Consider the following 18741-nt stretch of genomic DNA (forward strand, 5'->3'; position numbering starts at 1 on the left):
GCTGTGGAGTCAACAGGCTGTACTGAAGAGGAAGCAATAAATCTACACCTGCCCATCCCATGCAGGCGCCACTGGCCACTGGAAATGTGGCTGGTCCAAAGTGAGACGTGCTATAAGTGTACAATAGATGCTGGATTTGGGAGATGCAGTATGAATAGAAGACTGTAAAGTGACACAGTAATGATTTTTACATATCATTTACATGTTGAAATGATCACATTTTGGGTATGTTGGGTTAAATAAAATATGCCATTAAGTCCATTTTTACTTTTTTAATGTGGCTACTAGAAAAATTTAAATTACATGCATATGAGGCTCATCTTATATGTCTATTGGCCAGAGCTGGACTAGAGCACTGTTTTCAGAAACTGGCCAGTGAAGGAAAGAAGAAGTGGAATGATATCTTGAAAGAAAGGAAAAGTCAAATAAAAACTTGTATTCATATTGTATGAGGAAGAATGGGCTTTTTAAGATACAGAGGAATAATGCTATAGACAGGGAAAGGTGCCAGGCATATGGAGAGCACAGAAGAGATTTCAGAGCAATCAGTCAAGGGGAGACAGGCCGAGGAAGAGCAGGACTCATAGTGAAGTGAGCAGGTACGGGTGGCAGGAGACTGGAACAGTCACCATCAAGGCAGTGCCTGGAGGGACACGGGGTCATGGGGCCTGGATGAACATGGGACCTACCAGCTCTATAATTGGAGTAGAATGTTGATGCAGCTGCTCCACTGATGGCTTCAGGCTCCCCCGCAGCTCCCAGGTGCAGTACAGAGTCCTTGTACCTATAATCAGCTCCTGGGGGAGGGGAGGAGGGAGCCACATGGAAAGATAAAGCAGAGTAAGTATAATGACAACTCTCAAGGGAGTTCTGGTTGCTTATTTGCTGAAATGGTCAACAAGGAGTAATGAGTGTTAACGAGTCTGCCTAAGAGCCAGAGAAACGGGGAAGCTGCCTAGCATACAGCCCTATCACCCTATTTAGGGTGCCAACAGCGTCTGATACACCCCTGTTCTCCTTCAGAGGCACGTGGTCCATCCTTGTGGAGTAGGAGCCCCAGGGGACACGATGAGACAGGACTTGCATTGTGGTTGGGGAACTAGGAGAGGCAGGAGTTTATCATAAAAGCCAAAGGCACTCTAGCAAGAGTGTTTCTGAACAGCCTTCTTGGCAAACTTTTAAATGATTACATCAACCACTGATTCTGCTCTGCTGCAGGAGCAGCAAACGCCCTACCCGAGCTATTCGCTAGCATCACCACTGCCTAGAACCACAAAAGGTCAGGTGTTAGGTTTCCAGGGCAGGGCTGTTGTGTACCAGCAGTTTCAGAAATGACCGCCCTCTGGGCTGGAAGAGAAAGTGGGGCAGACTAACATGGGATCCCCTGGGAAGATGAGCAGTGAAGAGCCCTGGACTCCAGACCAGGCTCCCAACTGACCCATCATCATCCAGTCCTTGGTGAACGGAGCCTGTTCTCCCAGCCCCACTCAGCCATCTGCAGATGTAGATGGCTTCCTGTTCCTTCAGAGAATCACAGTAGGTTTCCATGTGCCATCCCTGCTGTTATTTCCTTATTATCCTAATGTGACTTTTGATATAAACCCACTCTCTCCATGTAGCCCAGGAGACTGCTTTGAGCCAAAATGCCATGGGACAAATACGACTGAGCAGCGAGACCCTGGGCAAGTTAACCTCGGAATCCACTCTGGTAACCCCTGATGTTAAACCTGCTAAGACTGTGCGTGGAAGCGTGCTGCTCTCCAAAGGCAAGTCAGAGAGCCACGGCTCTGGGTCTCAGAAGCAGCATCACCAGCACTCATCTGAAACACCACAGGTATAAATCAGGGCTCCTAGGAAGGAGAGTTGAGATCCTTCCTCCTCCTTAGCATCCTGCAGCCAGATCAGCACAACTTCATTCCTATGGTTGCCCTCACCAGGCAGGCCTGAGTGCTGTCCCTGAACCACCACTCCTGAAAGGAGTATTCATCCAGCAGGTGTTTAGCAAGTGCCTTTAACGGTATAGGGTTAGGTGCTGGCAAAGTGAAGATAAGTAAAGCAAATTCCATGCACTCAAGCTGCACGAAGAGTCTGATGATGGAGATAACCACACATTCAAATATTTGTAAAATATTGAGATTAGAGACAAAAGAGGGGTGTAGCAAGAATTAGGTTGAAACATATGAAATCATCAATCTTCAACCATTTGGGAGCTCCATAACAGTAATTTCATATGGTTCAACCTAATACTTACAGAATGCTAAGGAACCAGTAATGTAGGTTGCAGGAGGGCTGCAAGGGAGTCTTGGAAAGTCATAAAGAAGTTAGAGAGTTTGAGTCACATGCCAAGGGACTTCAAGAACAATCTTGGCAGAATAGCAGGTGCTGAAGCCAGAGACAGTGGATGGCGCTGTGAGAGACAGGTGAGTGATGATTTGTCAATGGGAAAGCAGAGTCAAGTGAGTATAGGCTTCTAAGATGTTTGAAAGAAAAGGGAAAAATATGAGTATTCATTAGAAAAGCAAACCCTGGGTCAGAAAGGAGGTGGAGACACAAGCAGGTCTATAGAGACAGGAGCTCCTGGAGAAGTATAAGGTGACGATCCACCCAAGAGGAAATGAGATTCCAGGAGGAGGAAGGAAGGGCAGGATTAAGCATGGTTAAAGGAGATGGGAGCCAGCTTGCTCTAGAGTCAGTAAGGTGAAAACAGACGGAGTACGTGTAGGGGAAGCGGGGTGGAGAGCAGATTGGAGAAGGTCTTGCTGAATGGCTCTAGGCAGGATGCAAGGTCTTTCCAGGAAGTATTGAGGAGGTTGGGTTGCAGAGCGTGCTTGAGGGAAGTGGCAAAGCACTGATGCGTCCACTGAGGAATGGAACCAGAAATTGGTAGTGGACAAAAGAAAAGATAGTTGAAAAGTCTGATGGCCCAGCCAAGACAGGAAGCTACAACTTCACAGTAAGATTTGTCTAAGTGGCCCCTTTCAGCCCTCATTCAGAGGCAGAGAGAGAAGTTGTTATCATTGCAGGTGTCGGGGTGTGCTCAGAACAAAGGGCAAGGGAGTTGCGAGTGGCATCAGTATGGGAAGTCCAGTCTAGATAGACAAGGAATTAAGAGGAGGACAATAGAATGGGAGAAGCAGGAAGACTGAAAACGTCTGTGGGTCTTGTTATAGTCTGAGAGCGCTATAGTGGGAGTGGGAGAGGCAGATGTTTCCGAGAAGCTTGCTGAGGTGGATAGAGCAGAGGTGAAGGTCCTTATAGGAGAGGAGGACCACATATTGGATGGAGCAGATGAATGGAGGGTTGGCGGGGCAAGTGGATGACGGAGGGTTGGATGGGGCAAGTGGTTGGAGTGGAGGTGAAGATCTTCGTGTGAAAGGAGGTATGCAAGTTGGATGGGGCATCCTGCAGGACCGAATTTGCGCCAGATAATGTCTCTGATCTTCACTTCAGTCCCACATTCTTCTAATATCTTGGAAACTAAAGACATTGACTCAGTTTCTTTTGGAGCATCATCCTTTTAACCCTCTTTTCTAAGGTCTAATTTGATGTTCTTTACGTAGATGTTTATGGATGAACTAAAACATATATTTGTATTAAATAGGGTGGCATGGAGAATCATTTACTTTGGTTTGGTTCTGTCCATCTGGACAGTGAAATAAGGCTTTTAGACTACATCAAAGGCAGCAGAAAACCCCCATTCTGACTCAAATCCCCTTTCAATAAATAGGGAACTTAGAACTTCTTCAAGACCACATGTGGCTGCCTGCTGCACTCCAGTGTGACAAGACTCAAATGGTTTGGACACAGTCACCCTGTCAGAGTGCCTTAGCCAGAGATGGCTGTTTGGTCTTCTAAAGCTCTCCTAAAACATGAACTCTCCAATAACTAAAACTTTACTCATATTGCAAGTGGGAAGAAATGTGTAACATGTCGTATAATGAAGAAATGACCTGTAATATAAGGTCATGTATTTCTAAATCACCTTGTTCCAGGAAATCACCAGTTAGACATCCTGATCTTTTGAATGATATTTAATCCAGCGCTCTCACTTCTCAATTCCATGGCCTCCTCAGCTGCTCACTATGATGACCATATTCTAGACTTTGTTCATCGTTTCCCATAAACTCCGGGATCTCTACATCGCACATCCTACTTCCTGACGACCATCTTCTAACTTTCCAGATGACTTATTCTGATAAGTATTGGTCACATTGAAACCTCCAATCCACATTTTCACTGCCTCGCACCCCCTTCACTTATCCAGTTTGGATTTCGTGGTCTGTCATTATGGGTGCTCCCTTACCCCTTCATTGTACTCTCCAAGCAAAACTTCCTCCTGGTAAAGCCCATTCTCCACCTCCTCCTTGCAGGGCAGCTGAACACAGCTAGAGGAAAGCCTCGTCTCTCCTTAATGGTCTTAATTTAAATTTGAGACCTCAAATCTCAAGTGGATCCTTTATCTGCCCTAGTAAATTTGTCCTCCATCTCTTCAAGATAACTATTTTGTTGCTGTCATCATTCTCCAAACCTCTAAGACACCTTCTTCTTCCTCATTCTCAGCTAATGATCTTTCTTATGACTTCATGGAGGGAGCAGCAGCAACCAGAAAATCACCACTTCATCCTCCCACCACCAAAGCTACCCTCCAGCCTTCACCCTGACCCAGTGCCATCCCTTCCCTGTGCCTGAGTAACTGCCCCAGCTCTCATCCAAGGCCGTCTATGCTCCTGTGCACTGGTCCCCACCCCTCCTGTCTTACTCAAGGGCTACTTCCTGCAGTTATCCCCTCTCTCCCATTTGTTTTTTTCCCTATCTGTTGGATCCTTCCCATCAGCATCTATGGGCGTTGTGTTACTTCTCATCTGCAAAAAGACTTTCCTGTGACCCCAGATCCCCCTCCAGCTATTACCTCATCTCTCAGCTCCTCTTCATTGCTATTCCTCCAAAGAATTGCTGTGTGACTGCCTCCTCATCCTCATCACCCTTCTCTCTTTCAACTATTCCAATGAGGCCTTTGTCCTCACCACACCACTGGCTGCTCTTCTCAAGGTCATTGGCATTCATCTTGCCAAATCCAGTGGCCAGTTTTCTGTCCTCATCTCATGTGACCTCTTGGCAGCTGATAGCCCCCTCCTCCTGGAAGCACTTCTTCATTTGACTTTCAGAACACTGTGCTCTTCTACTTTCCCTCTGCCTCCTTAACAGCTCCCTCCATTCCTCCAGTTCCTCCATCTCCTCCAGATTCCTAGTTTTTTGGAGTAGGCTAAGACTAAGTCATCTACTCTTTTCTTTTTGTTTTCTACCTTTTCTTTACAGGTGATTTCATCCAGTTCTATCTCCAGCCCTAACTTCCCCCCAAGCTCAGGTTCATGTATATAAACTTGCATTCAGTATCTCTATTGAATGGCTTAGAGGCATCTCAAAATTTGTATGTCCCAAAAGTGATTCTTGCTCCCCTCCCAAACAAAACGTAACATTGTTTTTCCCTCAGTCTTTCCTTTCTTAATAAATAACTTCATTTTTCAATTTGCTCAGGTCAAAACTCAAGGAGTCATTCTTGATGCCTCTTTCTTTCACATCCCAAATCCTATTGGCTCTACTTCCAAAATACATCTTTTATCAACCACTTCCACCGTGACTGTGCTCATCCCTGCCACCATCATCTCCTGCCTTGAACTTGGAGATAGCTAACTAACCCGTCTTCCTTCTTCCACTCCTGTTACCTCATGCATCAGATACAGTGGTCTTTTAAAAATAAAAATCAGATCATTTGTCTGCCTGAAACATGCCAATGACTTCCCATACTACTTGGAATAAAACGCAAGTTCCTTACATGACTTTCAAGCCCTGCATGTTCTGGCCTGACTACGTCTTAGACTCTAACCAGCCTCCCCATCGCTTTCTCAGTTCCTGTCACACTGGGCTCCTGCTTGCACCCCAAATACCCACAAGGACACTCGTGTGAAGGGAGCTTGCTGTGTCCTCTCAGAAAGACTCTTCTCTCAGGATCTTGTCTCATTCTTCTACATTGCCCGGGTAACGTGACCACCCTCTCTAAAGAGCCATAGTCCAATCCTGTCATTGTGCTTTATTCCATTGCCTGATTATTTTCTCCCAAGCTCTCATCACTCTCTGAAATTATATGACTGATTTTATGTATTCATGTGCTTCTTTTTTATCTCCTTCATTTGAAAGTAAAGACCACACAGGCAGCAATACTGCTGGCCTTGTTTGTTGCTGTAACCCTAGTAACAAAAGGGTCCCAGTGCATAATAGCTGCTCAATAAATATTTGTTCAATGAATGAACCAAAAAATGAATGTATGTGCTGTTCAGTCCATACACAAAGCACCTTCCACCGTGTTCCCTCTTGAAGCTTACAACAATTCTGGAAGGAAGGAATCTTCCACATTCCAATGCACTTTTACAGGTGAGGACATGAGGCCCAGAGAGATTGTATGATTTTCCCAAAGTCACATGGCTTGTAAGTGTAGGAGTTGTCGGGACACAAAACTGGATTCTAACTCCTGGTCCTTCTCCCGATTAACAGATTTCCTCCAGCCCTCTCCCCTCGGGGCCCACGCAGCGCCGGCTCAGCGTCAGCGCCAGTATCGGAGGTGAGACGGGCCTCATGAGTTGCGTGCTCCCCGAGGAACTCTTCACTCAGATCCTGGCCAAGCGCTTACAGGTGCGTCCAGCCCACCTGCACGTTGCTGCAGGGCTCACACACTAGTCCCATGCTGGGGGCTGAGATTCTGAACCATCGCCCACCCACAACAGCTCAGAACCCAGGGGCCCTGCAGAGGAAAGATGGGTTTCTTCCCCCCAACAGTCACTTACTTGTCCTTTTGGCAGCCCTCGTCAGTCCCTGACCCGGGCTCAGTCTGCTGCCTGAAGCCATTCACCTTCTTAAAGGACCAGTGAGCAGAAAAGTTTACACATTAAAAGAGAAAAGTCACATACAGCCCTACAGTGGTGTGTTAAAAATTACAATGTAGAGCCACTAAAAGTTAGAATTTAGAGCTATGTTAATTGCTGTAAAAATATGTTTGCAATATGTGATTAGGTGAAAATTACAGATTATTAAATAGTGTGGAAAGCACAGTCACATGTCTATAAAAATATTTATAAATGTATATCACACACAGTAAAAACTCTTCAAGTACATGTTAACTGTGGTTATCCTTGGGTAGCAGGATTATAGACTTTTAGTCTTCTTTATACATTTCTGAATTATTTTACAATAACATATTGCTTTTAAAGTCAGAAACACCGTAACTCCATTTAAAAAGTTTTTTTTTCTTAAGTGTTATACGATTAAAGAAAAGAAAACAAGATCAGCGGGATTTGGGGGAGGGTAGCACTTCAGCCTGTTTGCTGCTGGTGGTTTCGAGAGAGCTAAATTGCTCACCGGGCCCTGGAGTTGTGTGTTTGCTTTGGATTTGCAAACTGAGCTACAATATTAATTGCACAGTTAAATATAACAAAATTAGAGTTGAGGTTCCCAGAAGAGGAGGACTGTCCTCACTGGAAATGATTTATGCTAATACTGCTGCATTAAAGGTACTATCACTCTCAACCGATTTGAGTGAGGGACTCTAATAAGTGTGCAGGTGTTTCATGCATCAGGTTAAAGGCTGAGAACATTGGTAAAGTCCATAGTAAGCCAGTAGAGCTGAGCCACTCAGAGGGGTGTCTTCGCTGAGACATGGAGCTTGGCACTGCTTCCTTCATCGACAAAGTCTTGCTACAAAGCAAAAGATGGCAGCCGAACTATTTAGTGACATAGTTGATTTATGTTCTGACACAAGATTGTCGTTTCATCGAAAACTGGTGGTAATCAGTTTCCAGCCAGTGGTGGCCGATCTAGGCACTGTGCTTGGAGTAACACTGCAGCAGAGCAGAGGCTGTTCTTCAGTGGTTAGTATTATTAAAATCATCACCCTCCAAGGCAGTAATACCACTTAGGAAGATACAAACAGCCCGTCTGCTGCCGCTCCGCTGCTGCCTGTTATTCCATGGATGGCGACATCTTTCCTTTGCATCTTCTTTCCTTGCACCTCATGGCTCTTCCTAGACCCTCACTTTAATATTTGATTTGTTTTCTTTATTTCTATAGAGGCAGAATAAACCCTTTATTATACAAATACATGTGATAAAGATCTTTTATGACTGATAAACTATTTTTATTCCTTTATTTTGTAAAAACACCTTGCATTTAGCAAGGGGAAGAGCAGTTTAATGGAATTTCATCGGGGCCCAGTAGGTCTGCAGAACCAATTGCAACACCAGTAACAGCACCAACACAACAGCAAGCAGCTTTCTCCATAGAGAACGGAGGCTCTGTGGCCATGGTAACCGTCTCTGCTCTCTCTGGTTTCAGCTGAGCGACTGCTACCGAGGAGTGGTGTTTGACAGCCTCGAGACTCTCTTTGCTCGGAACTGCGCTACCACTCTCCTCTGCCTGCTGAAGGCCATTGGCAACCGGGAGCACATCTACGTTCTCAACATGGCCCAGGATTACACAGCCATGAAGGCCCAGGAGAAAGCCAAAAAGGAGCAAGAAGGCAAAGTCCCATACCCTCCTGGGCTGTCCTTCCCAAGCGCTTACAGATCTTTCCTTTAAACAGAGCTTTAGACTTTTGAAAATGCTTCCCTGCCGTGACAATTTACTAGGGTTAAATGAAGCTTTCAGGTCTGCCGTCTCATTGGCGCCCCACCTCTGCCCTGGACAGTGGCTGGGAGCTCTTATTTCTACTTTGCATCTAAGGGAACTGAGACACAAGTGACCTGTTGAGGTTGTAGAATGAAAGATGAATGCAGCTCTTCTGGCAACAGACACATTCCTCTCTCCCCGGTACCACACCTTTCATCTTCTCTATAATTACCACCAACCTGAGGGGAACACGCCTCGGGTTCCATCCTGACTCAGGTGACCAGTTAGCCTAATGGTTTTGTTTAAGCCAACTGTGCATTTCCTGTAAAACTAGAGGTGCTGATAAACTTTACAAAACCACTTCTACATTTTAACCTACTGTGTACCAGGCAGCACGGCAGACATTTTGTACACTTTAAATATCGTTAAATGACGCTTTGGGTCACTTAATCCTCACGATGACCCTGTGAAGGTTATTGTCCCCGTTGTACAGATGAGGAAAATGAGGCTCAGAGATATAAAGTCTTGTGTAAGATCAAACAGCAGATTAGTAAGGTCTGCATAACTGTAAAACCTTTGCTTTTTCTGTCATTACACCAGTGGCCTGGAAAAAATGTTCAGTGATTGAAAAATAGATACACACACACAGTACTGTTAGCTTAAGTTCCCGATTTAGTCAGAAGCAGACTTAGCAAATCTTGGCCCCCAAGGGAGCAGGTGACACTGTGCCTGGGAGGGAGAGTCCTGCTCTGGCCTCAGCTTTGGCTACATTCCTGCCCTTCCTCACTTGGCCTTACCTCTCTCTTCTAGAACAATCTACACAAATCATAATGCTCTTCCATTTAAGGAAGTATTTACAAACACCAGGCTGTCTTAGTTCTTAAAAAGAATTTGACTGTTTCCTTATATTCTCATCAAGAGAAAAATCAGGCAGAATGACCAGGCATCCCCCAGCAGTATTTTGACCTCCAGCTTCCTGGTTTTCCAGAAAGCTCATTTCCTCATCATGACCAACTGGAAAGAAAATATCACTTTTCACTTTCTCAATTATCTTTGGATTGAAGTGTCTCACAGTTGTGTTATGAGCTCCTCTCCCCTAAATCATCTGCATTTGAAAAAGTCCTGAGGCAGCCTACAGTAACAATATTATTATGTTAAAATCTACTTTTTATTGAACATTTATGAACGTGCCAGGCGCTAGGCCTGGTGCTTTACATAATTGCTTATTCGATCCCCACAACAACCTGTCATTATCCCTTAGTAAGTGTCAGAGAAAGAATTCAGATGCTCAAAGCTCAAACCTATAAGAATGAAAGGTGAGAATGTTGTGCAGTGAAGTGTGAAGAAGCCAAGTGTCTTCATGCTGAGTATGAACCACACTTCTAGACCTGGAATCTGTAGGGTGTGGAAGACAGTTCCAGTTGGTCTGCAAGTGGTTCTGTCACCCTGAGCACCTTGGTGGCATGTGCTCATAATGGATAAAGTCAGCGGGTGGTATATTAGTTTCTTATGACTGCTGTAACAAATTACCACATCTTGTGGACTTAAAACAACACGGATTTATTCTCTTCCAGTTCTGGAGGTCAGAAGTCCTAGAATCGAGGTGTCAGCAAGGCTGCATTCCTTTGGAGGCAATGAGGGAGAGTCCTTTTCCTTGCCTTTTCCAGCATCTAGAGGCTGCCTGCATTCCTTGGCTCATGGCGCCTTCCTCACAGCCCTCTGACTTCTGCTTCCATTGTCACATCTCCTTCTCTGCCTCTGCTTCGTTGTCACATCACTTCTCTGACTCTGACCCTCCTGACTCCCTCTTATAAGGACCTTTGTGATTAGATTAGGCCCACTCAGATACTCCAGGATAATCTCCCCTACTCAAGGTCCTTAACTTAATCACCTCTGCAAAATCCTTTGTGCCAGGTAAGGTGACATATTGACAGGTTCTGAGGATTGGGACATGAATGTCTTTGGGGCCTACTCTTCAGCCTGCCACAGATGGAGACCAATTTTGGAACAAGTGCAGGAAATTCTACCAGAGATTACGGGTGCCAGCTGCTGTACCATCACCTCTCACTGTCTCAGACGGTCTGCAGCCTGTTTAGTCTGAGAGCAAAGCCACTGAGGGACCCCACAGCCAAAGCTGGTGAGTGACTTTTCTTCACCTTCCTGTCTCTTTTCCCCAAACAGAGCACAAACTCAGGGAAGCACTCGAGAAAGAGAAGGAGCGTCTCCAAAATATGGATGAGGAAGAATATGATGCCTTGACAGAGGAGGAGAAAATCACGTTTAACCGAGAAGTTCAGCAGGCCCTCCTGGAGAGGAAGAAGAGGTCAGAATCAAGGGCTGGCCAGAGCAGAAGTGGTTCCCCTGAGAGCATGACTGGGGTCATCCTCCACGGGGACAGCAGTGGCCATGGGAGACCTGGGAGGATGACCTGCTGAGAGCAGGAAAACATATCTTGCCCATCTTGGGTCCTGGTTGCTGCAGCTTTTCAGGGTTTCTCCCATTCTCTTCTCCTTCCTTCTGTCTGGGGGAGTTTGGGTCTGGGGGAAGGTTATGGAATGTAATGGATGAAGGGGCTTCTGGCCTCTGTGAACTCCTGGGGCTCCCACTGGCTCTCCCTGACAACCACCCCCTAGGAGTGGCTCATCAACCTCTGTGCTCAGGTGTCCACTGCTGGTGACTGAGGGGCCACTCTCTTAACATGGGCATGGTGCTTGCTCCCCAGAACTCAGTCATTTCTCCTCCTTCCCTGGCCACCATCTTGGCCTTTGGTGGTGCTGCCCATCCCCTGAGGCCTGGCTGCCTCTCCCGCTTGATCCTCAGGCTGAGCAGCTCACCAGAGACCCTACACAGGCTCCTAAGCTAGCGTTCTCAGCCACCTTCTGTGCCTCTCACTGAGGATCACACGGGAACAACTGGATCCCCTCCACACCACCCAGGGCCCAGGGGACTCGGGGCCCATATCTCAGGCCATCTCAGATACAGGTAGGCAGTGGGACATATGTCCTTTCTGCCCTCAGATCTTCAAACATGCCAGTGGAGGGGGGTTCTATTGCCTACCCCTCCCTAGGATTCCAAACATCTGAGCGGGCAGAGCTAAGACACTTGCCTACAATCTAACCCCCTTCTCTCCTCTCCCTCCACCTCCAGACTCTTTCCACTGACCCCAAAAGAGCTTTTGTGTCCCCTCAGCCCCTGCAGTATACCCTCATCTCTTCTCCTGCTGGTCCATTGTAAGACTGCCCAGTCCTCAGAGGTATGAAAAGTCTAGCTTTGGGATTCCGAAGGAATCTTTTCCTTCTCATCCAGGCCATTGCTCTCAGGCATTTATCTCATGGTGGACTTAAAAAATGCAGATCTGATCCTCAAAGCTCAGCAGTGACTTCTTTGTGTCACACACACAAAGTAATGAAGTAATGATGAGTCAGCTTCCGTGGGCGGAGAGCCACAGCAACCGGGAACAACTAGGGACGCCTGGAGATGAAAATAGATGGGTTTTGTATTTTCAGAAATGCTCTCCCCTCCACGCTTGTTTGTATTTGGTGCCCGCCCTTGGTGCCCTCTTTGCCATTAGCGGCAGGGCAGAGGCAGCTGAATCCAGAGCAGGAAGAGAGAGAGAGAGAGAAGAGCAGAGGAATGTGGAGTTCAGGTTCGGCTGCATGGCTCCAAGCTAGCCATGGTAGGGGCTGCTGTTAAAAACACCGGTTCTTGCTGTCTGAACAGCAAACGTGACCGGGTAGGAAGCTGGGCCTCACCTGTGCTAATATCAGAACAGTCTCTGAAAGTTGCTTTTATAAAGTGCTAACATCAGGCTTATTCTCAGGCCTTGCCTTGCTCCTATGAAAGGAGATTGGAATAGAAATACAGATTAGTTGAGACTTCCTGTTCGTCGAGTTTCAGTTCATTAGTTTTGCTGAATGACCGTTCGAAGATAGACGTGAGCCATCCTTTCTCCCTTCTTGCCTCTCTCCCTCTTTCCTTCCTGTTTACCCAGCTTTCTTTTGTTCTTTCTTTTCATGCCCAAGAAAGCTCTGCGCCTTGTCCCCTGACCAGGCGATTCCAGGCCGAGGAGGGGCTCGGGCAGGAGGGCCTCTGAACTCTGTTTTCTCTGCCTGGTTTGATGAAGGGAGCTGGAGAGACTGGCAAAGGAGATGCACGAAAAGAAGCTACAGCAGGAGCTTGAGCGGCAAAAGGAAGAAGATGAGCTAAAAAGGAAGATCAAAAAGCCAAAGCCAGGAGCAGTAAAGGAGGAACCGCCCCTGAAGAAATCCCAAGCAGCAAACCGGCAGGTAGCACCCCTCCCCTGCTCCTGACCCAGCGGCGGAAGCAGAGGGCTCAGCTGTCATAACCAGCCGCTCAATCAGCACGTTTCCCCTCCAGAAAAGTGACCTGATACTGTTTGGATTTTGTGGTGGTGCAGAAGCCATGAGGAAAGGGACCAGCATTTGTTGAACACTGATTGTGTGCAAAGCGCTCTGTGTGTACTTTACGTAGTCCTGTCATTTGGGCATCCCACCCAGCCTGCGAGGTCCAGAGACACAAACTCTGTCTGAGGTCGAGAGAGATGAGGTTGCAGTTCCAGGACCGCCTCCAGTTATGTCTGACCACAGTCCTTGCTCTTTTCACTTTCCCCTACAGTCCCCTGGATAGTGCTAAATAGGCTAGTATTAAAGATTTGTCTCCATAAGACACAAAGTCATGAAGCCCCTGCCTTCAACCAAGAGCTCATCCTTAACAACAGTCAAGGAAGATGCTCTGGCGTAAATTTGTCCTTGCAGACAGGAACCAACCGTTTATCAGCCTGTCAAGCTTAGCAGTCACGTCTCAGCCCACTGTGACATGGGAAGGGCAGGTGGCCAGCACAATGCCCAGGTGGCAATTGTGGCCAAGAGGTGTCGCTACTGGGGTGCACAGCAGCTGTTTCAGCACTGGGGTGTCAGGGTGAAGCTAGAGCCAGACTCCAGACAAGGTGCACACTGGTCCCAGTAGGTGAGCGTGAGACAATGACCACATATGGGTAGATAGAAGGGCAGAGGAATCGGTGTCCAGGGGTCCCACTCAGACAGCGCTCAGGAAGGAGCAGAGCCCGAGCACACAGAACAAGTCCTCCCTCACAGGGCCTTTCTTCCCTACAAAATCCACTTCTCCACGGGATAGGCTGTCCAGACAGAGCTCTCGGTGTCTTGGCAGGGACTCTGTAGACGGGGAATGATACAGTAGCAGCCAAGCCCCTCCCTGCACATATAAGGTGACCCACTCCCTCCAGAAGACAGTTTTGCCAGCACTGTCAGGCCAGCTCTCTTCAGGCCATGTCAGAGATGGAGAAGTGGAGGAGGGCTTGGGCAGTGCCATGAGGGGAAGAGCCAACCCGGTCACTCAAGTGGCCAAGCCTGACCTTAGTGAGGAGAAGTGCTGTCACTGGGAGAGGGGGCACTGGGCTGTGCTGCAGACAGGGATCATTGGACTGAACTGGACTTTGCGTCGTCAAAAAATAACACAAAAAGCTAGGGAGCATCGCCTCCAGGGGAAGAGAAAATCAGAGCCCACAAAGCAAGCTAAAAGGGCAGTAAGAAAAAGAATAAAGTTAGTTTCTCTGTGCCAGGTTCATTAAATAAACACATATTTTTTAAAAGCCTGAAGCACAGCCAGACACCAAACTCCTCTTTGTTCCCGACAATACCCTCTATATACATAATCTGTGTCATTTTAATAACTTGACAGTAATAGACCCTTTTTCTGTGGCAGACACTGTTGTAAGCTTCTTACATATATTCATACATTTACTCTTCACTACTCCTCTGGGGCAGTTATTAATATTACTACCCCATCATACACATGGGGCAGAGATGTGAGATAGTGGCCCAGGGTCACAGAGCTGGCAAGCCGTGCAGCCAGGATGGACGGGATTGGACCACTCCACTCTGTGGCCTCTCCAGAGGCACCCGAAAGCAGGTGCAGAGGATCATTTTTGGTGATCTTTTCCTGCTGATCCTTATCACAGCAGCTCTCAATCAGGAGTGCACGTCAAAGTCACTATGCACATTTTTCAAAACACACAATGGCAGGCGCCAGCCAGCTCTCCAATGAGGAAGGACTGCAAAACTGCTATTTTGATAAATGCTCCCAAAGTGATTCTTAGGCGCCAACCTAGTGTATATAAGATGTGCCTGGAATCTCGTGAAACAAAATGTCCTCTTGCTCTTCCTTATGTGATCGGCTCTCCCTTAAAGAACTGTTTTAAGCATATTTTATGTGTTTTTGCCTTCTAGATTCCTACTTTTTCCAAACTAGATGTCAAGATGGATGCAATAGAAAGGAAAGTGTCTGTTAGAGAGCAGGCCATGACCGAGAAGGAAGAACTAAGCAGGAAGAGAAAGAACCAACTGGCGGAAATCCCGCTGGGCTTTCCTCTGGCCCACGAACAAGAGGACAGCGAAGCGGATCTCCCGAAGGACGCTGACAAGCATTTGGCCCAGAAGTTTAAGGTCTATGAGTTGACTTTGAAGGACATCCAGCACATCCTCGCGTACTGGGACCGGAATCAGGGAGCTCTGCTGCCTCAAGCCGGGGCCGAGGACATGCCCCACGAGCCAGACGACCAGCGCCAGTTGCCATCGGGTGGGCGCAGAGGCCGCAAGGACCGGGAGAGGGAGCGCGCGGAGAAGGAGCGCGCGGAGAAGGAGCGCCTGGAGCGGGAGAAGGCGGAGAGGGAGCGCCTGGAGAAGCTTCGGGCACTGGAGGAGAGCGATGGAGGAGAGGGGGACGGGGAGGAGGACCACGAAGGGAAGAAGGACCTGGGGGTGCCATTCATAAACATCCAGACGCCCGACCTCGAAGGCTCAAACTGGAAGCAGGCTCTGGAGAGTGACAAGCTTCCCAAGGGGGATCAGGTACAGACTCTTCTCCTGGGTGGAGATGTAACAAATCAGGTGGCCGCTACTGTGCTAATCGTCACAAAAATGTTTCCTTCTTTATCTCCTTAATTCCATTAATCTCTGATGCCACCTTGGATATAAGACAATAGTGGCTAAAAGGACCTTTTTCCAGTTGGTGAAAATCCATAGAAGGTTCCACAGATCTAAATGATTTCATCTAACCTCACAAAAAGCAACCCGTACCGTTGGTTTTTGTTATTGCCAGTACTGTTGCCACAGGCTGGCGAGGCAGGTCCTCCAGGGTAGAGCACAGGGCTCATCTACTCTGAAATCTTCTTCCCAGAAGCTTCTCACACTGACAGAAATTATACTATTAGACAGCTTTTTTGTTTCTAGAAACACAAGTGTTGCATATCCAAAAGCCACTTTTGGCAATGGTTTGGAGGGGATGGTTGTTATAGCCTTTTATCTAGGGGCAAACTTTTTCTGTAAAACACGAGAGAGCAAATATTTTAGGCTGCAGGTCATATGCCGACAATATGTAAATAGCTGGGTGTGGCTCTGTTTCCATATAAATTTATTTACAAAAACAAGTAGCAGGGCAGTTTTGACCAGGGGGCCACACTTGGCTGACCTCTGGTTTAGTGTATCAGAAACTCAATGCAACCATGAGAAGTAGAGCCTCAGAGGGATACAGGGCAGGTGAGGGTTGAGAGGGTTAGGGTAATTCCTCACGAGGGTGGATTTTGATGGCACATGGCCTGACAGTGAGAATTGCCAGAGTTGTCCAGGGCGGGCCAAGGGGCAGAAAACAAGTGGAGGACACGCAACACCAGCTCCACTCCTTTCATGGTTCTGCCTCAGGTCTGCCTTACATAAGGAATCACTGTCGTGTTTTTTGCTTTTTGTTTTCAGAAATATGTTTTTTGAAAAAGAACATCTTCTCATCTTGTTTTATACCCTTGTACTATAGCCAAGATTGTCTTCTTGCCTTGGTTTATACTTTCCACATTCCAAGCCATAGGTTAGACTGTTGCTTAAAGAAACTTCTGGCTCTGTTAATTTAATAGTTGGTACAAATTACTCCTCCTTTCCTCACAGACATCATAAATCCTGGGAGTTAACTCTAGCTGCACAGTAGGCAGGCAGTGTCCAGCTGCCTGACCCACAGGGTTAGACCCCCAGGATTACGTGGAGGCGGTTACTCGCTCGGCCTGGTAGCCCCTTTGGTCCACGAATGGGCACTCAGATGGGCTATGGCGGTTACTGTTGCAATGACAGCAATTAATCTAGAGATAGCATCCTTATTCTCAGGGTTTTACATGCTGAGAAGGATGTTGCTACTAAGTTTTCAAGCCATCTACTCTGGAGAAAGTGCATTCATTGTGTAAAAGAACAGAATGGGAGAATGCTATAGGAATACATTGTCTCCCTCTCAAGTTTCTTTTTGCCTTCTCTCTTCGTTCGTATCCTTTACCCCATTCCCAGAACCTTTGCTGTTTTTCCTCTGCTGTATTTGACCTGCTCCAATCCTAACTTTCTTTCACCTTTGGAAAGGAAGAGCATTTAAAGATAAAAGAAAAATTAACATGGGATCTGAAAGTAGATGGAACAACTCTACAAATAGACATCAGAACCTTAAGAGCTGGTCTCTTTAAGTGAAACAGAGATTTTTTTTGAGTGCCTACTATGGACTAGGCCGTATGCTATCAACCTGGTTCCTTTCCTAATGGACTGTACAGTCTAGTTGCAGAGACAGACAATTAAACAGTCACAATAAGTGACAGGACTATGATAAGAGAGGTACAGGGAGCACACAGCCCACAGCAAGAACCCCAGCCTGGTCTGGGGGTGTGGGGTCTGGAGAGACCTGCAGAGCTGTGTCAGGCCCATGACGCCCCTTCCCTGACACATGCCCATTGCAGTGGCATCTCCCAAGAATGCTGAGGGAAGGGTGGAAGGGCCTGAAGCACCCTGTGATGACTCAGGGAGGCAGTTAGGGGAAGCCCACCCTCTGCGCAGGAAACTGACCAAGGGCTTTTCCTTTAGATCCTAGACATCTTGGGCCTGGGTGCCTCTGGACCACCCATCCCGCCTCCCACCTTATTCTCAATCATCTCCTACCCTATGAAGCGACAACCTTTGGCCACGACAGAAGTCCTGAAGCATTTTGTGTTTGTACTTACACCATCTGAGGAGCTCTCCCTCCTGGAGGAGAAAAGAGAATTGGAAGCAGAAGAGCTTTCCACCGCCATGGGCGCTGTGAAGGTAGAGAGCGAGCAGGTTGTCCTCCTGACCTTGGCAGGACTTCAGATGGGTGGGGAGAGTGGGTCAACCACCGCATGGCCAAAAATTGAGTATGGTGTTGGGTGCCCTCAACTCATCAGTGATCCTTCCTGGAGACCCTGAGTGGACCTCTCCACATGGCTTTTCCCTGGGTCTGACTTTTCCCACTTCCCAAGAGGAGACTGAAAATGACTGAGTCTCATCTCCCAACCTTTCCAGTCCCCATGGATGGTTTAGGGAACTTGTCACATTACTTTAGTAGAAACTCATCTGCAAGAAAAAATAAGCAAACCTAGCTCTTTTAAAAAGATATTCAAATATATTGTGAAGCTAAGGTAATTCGCACAGTGCATAAGAATGTAAGAATCAACAGTCACAAATTAAGGGAACATAAACCACTAGAGAAAGGACAGATTATTAAAGAAATTATGATGGGAAGATTGGATATTTTGGGTAAAGTTACTTTTTAAGGCCTCGCCTGACACAATACAGTAAAATTAATTCCAGCTGGATTAAAAATATAAGTAATCAAAATGAAATCATGTAAAAGTAGACGAAAATATGTATACAATTAATAGAATAAATTGCAAAGGATAGTAGATTTGACCAATAATATGCAGAAGGTAGGTATATTAAAAACTATGGAGGAACTCTTTATTCCCAGAGAAATATAGTGGCCCTGTTGAATCTTCCCACACAGCCTCCTACAAACCATGCATATCAGTAAAGAATAAGTAAAATAAGCAGCAAATAAGCCTTGCTACAGCACCACTAGGTGACAGAGACTACCCAAACTTCAGTTTATAAGTAGGAAATCATCATCTGAGGTCAGCAGCATTGATGGGCAGGCCTTACTCAAGCAGAGTCCAAATAAAAAAGATAAAGAAGAAAAGATTGCCTCCATCAGAGGTGACTATTGCCCCAACTC

The 18741-nt window shown here is 46.8% G+C and overlaps 1 protein-coding gene across 4 annotated transcripts in view; it reads left to right on the forward strand.

Annotated features, from left to right (window-relative positions):
* The window catches only part of HYDIN (HYDIN axonemal central pair apparatus protein), a 338461-nt gene that overhangs the window by 239294 nt on the left and 80426 nt on the right, over positions 1-18741 (forward strand). For all 4 annotated transcript variants that reach the window (XM_070500558.1, XM_044761259.2, XM_070500554.1 and 1 more), the window contains 7 exons: positions 1620-1834; positions 6550-6687; positions 8383-8566; positions 10837-10978; positions 12779-12941; positions 14922-15542; positions 17577-17795. In XM_070500558.1, coding sequence (XP_070356659.1) covers positions 1620-1834; positions 6550-6687; positions 8383-8566; positions 10837-10978; positions 12779-12941; positions 14922-15542; positions 17577-17795 — 1682 coding nt within the window. The remainder of the gene's footprint in view (positions 1-1619; positions 1835-6549; positions 6688-8382; positions 8567-10836; positions 10979-12778; positions 12942-14921; positions 15543-17576; positions 17796-18741) is intronic.

Source organism: Equus asinus, chromosome 28 (genome assembly GCF_041296235.1).
Source record: "Equus asinus isolate D_3611 breed Donkey chromosome 28, EquAss-T2T_v2, whole genome shotgun sequence".
NCBI classification, from domain to species: domain Eukaryota; kingdom Metazoa; phylum Chordata; class Mammalia; order Perissodactyla; family Equidae; genus Equus; species Equus asinus.